Genomic DNA, 7,557 nt, shown 5'->3' on the forward strand with positions numbered 1-7,557 from the left:
TCCCACCAAGTCTGGATGAACATTCATGCGTGGGCTTGAGGGCTTGGGAAAAAGACAGGGCTTGGCCCCACAGTGCAGGCAGGCCCAGTGATCCCATGAGAGGGGCCAGGAGGTGGGAGGTCGCCTGTGGGCAGGAGGTCAAGTATGTGGTATTTTATGACTGGTGCTTGATGAACCAAGGGAGAGGGCACCGAAAACAACAGTATTTAATTGTAAAATCTCCACCCCTGAGGATATGTTTTCAGGCCTGGGTGACTAATTAGACTGGGAAACAAGGGAGAGAACCAAGGCCCTGTGCTTCCTCTGCCCGCTGCCTCTGTGGATGTGTGGGCCGCTGGCTTCAGTCCTGCTTTTCTTTCTGATGGCCTTTGCTATTTATGCATAAATATTTAACTACACATTTAATGTCTTACTGCATGTCTATAATTAGTTATATATATTCTTTGATAAAAGAAAAATAAAAGCAGCTTTGGCTGCCGAAGGAGTGGCAGTGGTCAGGCAGCCCAGCTTCTCGAAGGCTCTCGGCACACCGCGGCCCGAAGGCACCTGGCACGCGCCTTCCCCGCCGCCAAGATGCCCAAGAGGAAGGTCAGCTTCGCTGAACGGGCCGCCAAGGAAGAGCCCAAGAGGAGACAGGCGCGGTTGTCAGCTAAACCTCCTGCAAAACTGGAAGCGAAGCCGAAAAAGCCAGCAGCTAAGGGTAAATCTTCAGAGAAAAAAGTGCAAACAAAAGGGAAAAGGGGAGCAAACGGAAAACAGGCCAAAGTGGCTAACCAAGAAACTAAAGAAGATTTATCTGCAGTGGCTGGGCACGGTGGCTCACGCCTGTAATCCCAGCACTTTGGGAGGCCGAGGCAGGCAGATCACCAGGTCAGGAGATTGAGACCATCCTGGCTAACACGGTGAAACCCCATCTCTACTAAAATTACATAAAATTAGCCGAGTGTGGAGGTGGGCGCCTGTAGTCCCAGCTACTCTGGAGGCTGAGGCAGGAGAATGGCGTGAACCGGGAGGCGGAGGTTGCAGTGAACCGAGATCGCGCCACTGCACTCCAGCCTGGGCCACAGAGTGAGACTCCATCTCAAAAAAAAGAAAAAGAAACAAAGAAAAAAAAAAAAGAAAAAAGATTTACCTGCAGAAAATGAATGGGGAAATGAAAACTGAGGAGAGTCCAGCCTCTGATGAAGCAGGAGAGAAAGAGGCCAAGTCTGATTAATACCATATACCATGTCTTTTTTTTTTTTTTTTTTTAGACGGGGTCTCACGCTGTGTCACCCAGGCTGGAGTGCAATGGCGCGATCTCGGCTCACTGCAAGCTCCGCCTCCCAGGTTCACGCCATTCTCCTGCCTCAGCCTCCGAGTAGCTGGGACTACAGGCGCCCGCCACCACGCCCGGCTAGTTTTTTGTATTTTTAGTAGAGACGGGGTTTCACCATGTTAGCCAGGATGGTCTCGATCTCCTGACCTCGTGATCCACCCGCCTCGGCCTCCCAAAGTGCTGGGATTACAGGCTTGAGCCACCGCGCCCGGCAATACCATATACCATGTCTTATCAGTGGTCCCTGTCTCCTTTCTTGTACAATCCAGAGGAATATTTTTATCAACTATTTTGTAAATGCAGGGTTTTTTTAGTAGCTCTAGAAACATTTTTGAGAAGGAGGGAATCCCACCTCATCCCATTTCTTAAGTGTAAATGCTTTTTTTTTAAAAGGTGAAATCATTTGTTGGTTATTTATTTTTTGGTACAACCAGAAAATAGTGTAGGATATTGAATTCTGAGAGACTTTGACTGTCTCGGGTGTCAGCTTAACATTCCATAGATGGGGGGTTAGTTTTTATATCCTAGAATACAAAGCATATTAAACGGCAATATGGAGTCAGTCCTGCATTTAATGTCTTGAACATTTTAAATTACTTCTATTCCCATCTTGTTTTTTAGTAGAATTGTTTCCTAAAGAAAACCACTCCTTGATCATGACTCTCCCTGTCGGAATTGTGTGCAGTCTGTAACATATTTGGCTGTGGTAGTCCTGTTTTCCTAATAACTTTGTTACTGTGATGTGAAAGGTTAAAAATTGGAATATGTAGTGTACATGCTATTCAGTTGTGAACTGTGGGCGGTATATAACAGCTTATCAACATGTGAAGATACTGGTACTTGATAGCCTCTTAAGGAAAATTTGCTTCCAATTTTTAAGCTGGAAAGTCACTGGAAGAACTTTAAAAAAGAATTACAATACCTGGCTTTTTAGATTTTCGTTACATATAATAAGAATTATGTACAAATTGAAATGTCTGTACTGTCAGTCCTCCGAGCCCAGGCTAAGCCATCATATCCCCAGTGACCTGCACGTAAACATCCAGGTGGCCTGAAGCAACTGAAGATCCACAAAAGAAGTGAAAATAGCCTTAACTGATGACATTCCACCATTGCGATTTATTTCTGCCCCACCCTAACTGATCAATGTGCTTTGTCATTTCCCCACCCTTAAGAAGGTTCTTTGTAATTCTCCCCACCCTTGAGAATGTACTTTGTGAGATCCACCCCCTGCCCACAAAACATTGCTGCTAACTCCACCGCCTATCCCAAAACCTATAAGAACTAATGATAATCCCACCACCCGTTGCTGACTTTCTTTTCGGACTCAGCCCACCTGCACCCAGGTGAAATAAACAGGCTTGTTGCTCACACAAAGCCTGTTTGGTGGTCTCTTCACAGAGACGCGCATGACACTGATCCTCAACCAATAAAATCTCAATTATGAAAGAAAAAAAGAAAAATATGTAATTTTGCAGGAGCCCTGAGATGGGCTGGGGTTACTCTCCTCCCCCTCAAAAGCTGATTCTCCTGTTGGGGTCTTCTGTGTTGGGTTTCGCTGTCCCTGGGATAAGAATAACAATGCCAAGGTTTTGATTCCTGAAAGGAGCAATTAAGCTTCTCACCCCCTCCTCATTTTAGATGGGAACCGTGAGGGCCCTGTCGTTTACCCAGCGTCCCTGTTGAAGATCTCATCCTCGTTGGAAGACTCCTTGTTGTGCAGCTTCATGGTTTTTGTTTGTTCTGTTTTGTTTGAGATGGAGTTTCACTCTTGTTGCCCAGGCTGGAGTGCAATGGCGCGATCTTGGCTCACTGCAACCTCTGCCTCCTGGGTTTAAGCAATTCTTCTGCCTCAGACTCCCAAGTAGCTGGGATTACAGGCCTGTGCTACCATGCCTGGTTCATTTTGTACTTTTAGTAGAGATGGGGTTTCACCACGTTGGTCAGGCTGGTCTCGAACTCCTAACTGTTATGTGTGTTCATGTGAAGAGAGTCCACCAACAGGCTTTGTGTGAGCAACAAGGCTGTTTATTTCACTTGGGTGCAAGTGGGTTGAGTCCACAAAGAAAGTCAGCAAAGGGAGATGGGATGGGGCAGTTTTATAGGATTTGGGTAGGCAGTGGAAAATTACAGTTAAAGGTGATTATCTCTTGTGGGCAGGGGAGGGGTCACAAGGTGCAGGGTCGGGAGATCATGAGACTCATTGTCCGGGGGAAGAATGTCACAAAGTCGATTGATTAGTTGGAGTGGAGCATATATATGTGCGGGTCACAGGGGTTATGATGGCTTAGCTTGGGCCCAGATGTCTGACACTGAGGATCCTTCTTTTTTTGGGGGGAGGGTGGGTGTAGGGGATGGAGTCTCGTTCTGTCGCCCAGGCTGGAGTGCAGTGGCGCAATGCTCAGCCTCCCGAGTAGCTGGCACTATAGGCGCCCACCACCACGCCTGGCTAATTTTTGTATTTTTAGTAGAGACGGGGTTTTACTATGTTGGTCAGGCTGGTCTCGAACTCCTGACCTTGTGATCCACCTGCCTAGGCCTCCTAAAGTGCTGGGATTACAGGCGTGAGCCATGGCGCCCGGCCAAGGGTCCTTCTTTATCTTCCTCTGATGCCCTTCTATGAGAATGAATCTGTTTTGGAAGAAAACACAATTAAGATTATCCATCACAACAACCACTATCTCCAAATCTGTATTAAATCCTTTTATTCATTATAAGTCTCATCTACCTGATGAGATAACTTTCTTGAAGACAGGACTTGTATGCTGTTTAACAGAGCTTTGACTCTTCCACAGTTCAGTCATCCTTGCTATCTTGCGGGGGACTGGTTCTAGGATACTGCCCCAACACCATACCAGAATCTGTGGATGCTCAATCCCTTACTTATGATGGTGTAGTATTTGCATATAACCAACACACATCCCCCCATATACTTTATTTACTTACTTAGAGATAGGATCACCCTCTGTCGCTCAGGCAGGAGTGCAGTGTCACAATCATAGCTCACTGCAGCCTCAACCTCCTGGGCGCCAGTGATCCTCCCACCTCAGCCTCTTGAGTAGCTGGGACTACAGCTGCATACCACCATACCTGGATAATTTATTTTTATTTTTAATAAAGACAAGGTCTCACTATGCTGCCCAGGTTGACCTCCCAAAGTGTTGGGATTGCAAGTGTGAGTACAAGTGCCTGGCCCCATGTACTTTAAAGTCATCACTAATAAAATGTATAGGTATTGTACAATGGTGACAGTTGTTATACTGTACTTTCTATTTGTATTTTTATTGTTTCTTTTTTCAAATATTCAGCCTCATTCAGTTGAATCTGAAGACGTGGACCTGCTCATGAAGAGGGCTGACTGTGTCTAACTTAGGGTCTTTCATGCAGCTGGCACTTAATACCTTTTATTGACTGTTTTAGCTAACATTCAACAGACAATTCCCAATTAAAAAAGAAAAAAAAACTCTTAAAAGTAGGAAGAAAAGGAAACCTGAGTCCTTGCTCTAAAGCGGCACAAAAAACAGCCTGGATAGCATAGCGAGACCTTATCTCTACAAAAAAATTTTTTAAATTATCTGCTTGCCTGTAGTCCCAGCCACTCAGGAAGCTGAGGCAGGAGGATCCCTTAAACCCAGGAGTTTGAGGTTACAGTGAGCTAGATCACACCATTGCTCTCCAGCCTGGGTGACAACAAGGCCCTAAGAAAGAAAAACAAAAAAAGGAAAGGAAAAAAAAAAAGGAAAGGAAAGGAAAGAGGAAAGGAAGGAAAGAGTATAAGTATTGAAAAGGAAGAGACAAAACTATCATTATTTGCATATGAAATGATAAATGTTAGACAGCCAAAGAAGCCTAAGAGAATCAACTAAGATTTTACTGGAAGTAATATGAGAATTCAGTATGGTATGTCAGCCTGGGTGACACAGTGAGATCAGGTCTCAAAATTTTTTTTATTTACATAAGCAGAATAGGCACAAAAAATTATCTGAAATATTATTTATTTATTTAGACAGAGTCTCGCTTTTGTCAACCAGGCTGGAGTGCAATGACACGATCTCAGCTCACTGCAACCTCTGCCTTTCTGGGTTCAAGTGATTCTCTTGCCTCAGCCTCCCTAGTAGCTGGGATTACACATGCCTGCCACCATGTCTGGCTAATTTTTGTATTTTTAGTAGAGACAGGGTTTCACCATGTTGGCCAGGCTGGTCTCAAACTACTGACCTCAAGTGATCTGCCGGCCTCAGCCTCCCAAAGTGCTGGGGTTACAGGCATGAGCCACTATGCCTGGCCCTGGGCATCTTTTTAAACTGCAGGCACTGATTCAGTAGGTCTGAGCTGTGGGCTGAGACCCAGTACTTGTCTAATACGCTTCCTCTGAAGCCAGGCTGCAATTCTGCACCACACTTTGAAGAGCAGGTTCAAGACCAATGTATCTTCTGCCATTTCAAACTACTCAAAAATCCTTCCTCCTATCTCAAGGTCTGTCTCAGTGTAATTCCAATTGCAGCCCCACCACACTGGTTGTGGCTACTTCCTGCAGAACCACATGGAACAAATTTAATTGACCTGAACTTGATAGCTTATCAGCTATGTTAAGGCAGCTAGGTGTTAGGGTCCCCTAAGTTTTCTTTTCTTTTCTTTTCTTTCTTTCTTTTTAGGCAGGGTCTCACTCTGTCACCCAGGCTGGAGTGTAGTGGCACAATCGTGGCTCCCAGGTTCAAGCGATTCTTATGCCTCAGTCTCCCCAGCAGCTGAGACTACAGGTGTGCTCCACCACGCCTGGCTAATTTTTGTATTTTTTAGTAGAGATGAGTTTTCGCCATGTGAACCAGGTTGGTCTCAAACTCTCAGCCTCAAGCAATCCGCCCACCACAGCCTCCCAAAGTGCTGGAATTACAGGTGCGAGCCACTGCGCTCAGCTGACAATTAGACATCTTTGAAAGAAAGACTCTATAGCAGCTGATGATAACGCAGAAGTTCTTAGTTTTAGTTTACTGAAGTGACCCTTCTCCTGACTATGTAACCACTTATCTTCCTCTTCCCATTCATCTAAAATGGGGTGATATAATATGTGATTTTACCAATATAATTCTAATATATGCTTTTTGTGGAAAATTCAGAAAATATCGAAGCTAAACATGAAAATTTGCCAGGCAAGGTGGCAGCACTTTGGTGGCCAAGGCAGGCAGATCACTTGAGACCAGGAGTTTCAGACAAGCCTGGCCAACATGGCGAAACCCTGTCTCTACTAAAAATACAAAACTTAGCCTGGCAGAGTGGTGCAAACCTGTAGTCCAAGCTACTTGGGAAGCTGAGGCAGGAGAATCACTTGAACCCAAGAGGCGGAGGTTGCAGTGGGCTGAGATTGTGCCATTGCAATCCTAAAGCCTGGGTGACAGAATGAGACTCTGTCTCAAAAAAAAAAAAAAAGTTGAAAATGAAAATCTCATATGATGCCATCATCTAGTGGCAGCCACTGTTGACATTGGGTATATTTCTTTTATTTCTTTTCTATTTGCATATTTTATCTTGCTAAAACTCAATATCTTACCTGTTTTAACAACAGATGTTCATTATAGAAAAAAGTGGAAAATACAAATATGCCAAAGAAGAAATAGAAATCCCCGTGGTCCCATTACCCAGAAACAACTTCTGGTTACATTTTGATGTGTTTCCTTGAAGATGTTTAAATCGGACACGCGCGGTGGCTCACTCCTGTAATCCCAGCACTTTGGGAGGCCGAGGCAGTTGGATCACCTGAGGTCAGGAGTTCAAGACCAGCCTGACCAATATGGTGAAACCCCATCTCTACTAAAAATACAAAAATTAGCTGGGCATGGGTGGGCGCCTGTAATCCCAGGCACTTGGAAGAAGCTGAGGCAGGAGAATCGCTTTAATTCAAGAGGCAGAGGTTGCAGTGAGCCGAGATTGTGCCACTACACTCCAGCCTGGGTGGCAGAGTGAGACTGTCTCAACAACAACAACAACAACAAATAATAATAATTAACACCAATTCTACCCAAACTCTTTCAGAAAATAGAAGAGAACATTGCTGAATCATTTTAAGAAGTCAGTATTCACTCTGATGCCAAAACCAAAGGAAGCACACACAAAAAAGGAGAAAACTGCCAACCAATACCCATTGTAAGTAAAGATGCAAAATCCTTAACAAAAGATTAGCAAATAGAATTAATCAATATATGAGAATTACACAACATGACAAAGTGGGGTTTACTACAAGG

At 44.6% G+C, this 7,557-nt stretch overlaps 1 protein-coding gene across 1 annotated transcript; it reads left to right on the forward strand.

Moving 5' to 3' along the window:
- Positions 1–573: 573 nt before the first annotated feature.
- Positions 574–1,216, forward strand: LOC112610022 (non-histone chromosomal protein HMG-14-like). The gene is made up of 2 exons (XM_025363285.1): positions 574–801; positions 1,139–1,216. The coding sequence occupies exons 1-2, from the start codon at positions 574–576 to the stop codon at positions 1,214–1,216; spliced, it is 306 nt and encodes a 101-aa protein (XP_025219070.1).
- The last annotated feature ends 6,341 nt before the right edge of the window (positions 1,217–7,557 follow it).

The sequence above is a fragment of the Theropithecus gelada genome, chromosome 16, assembly GCF_003255815.1.
Source record: "Theropithecus gelada isolate Dixy chromosome 16, Tgel_1.0, whole genome shotgun sequence".
NCBI lineage: Eukaryota > Metazoa > Chordata > Mammalia > Primates > Cercopithecidae > Theropithecus > Theropithecus gelada.

Excerpts from the sequence above, each read along its gene's own strand:
- LOC112610022 (XM_025363285.1), top strand. The coding sequence starts at position 574 with ATGCCCAAGAGGAAGGTCAGCTTCGCTGAACGGGCCGCCAAGGAAGAG. Across the intron at positions 802-1,138 it reads CTAAAGAAGATTTATCTGCA|AAAATGAATGGGGAAATGAA; the intron begins GTGGCTGGGCAC and ends ATTTACCTGCAG.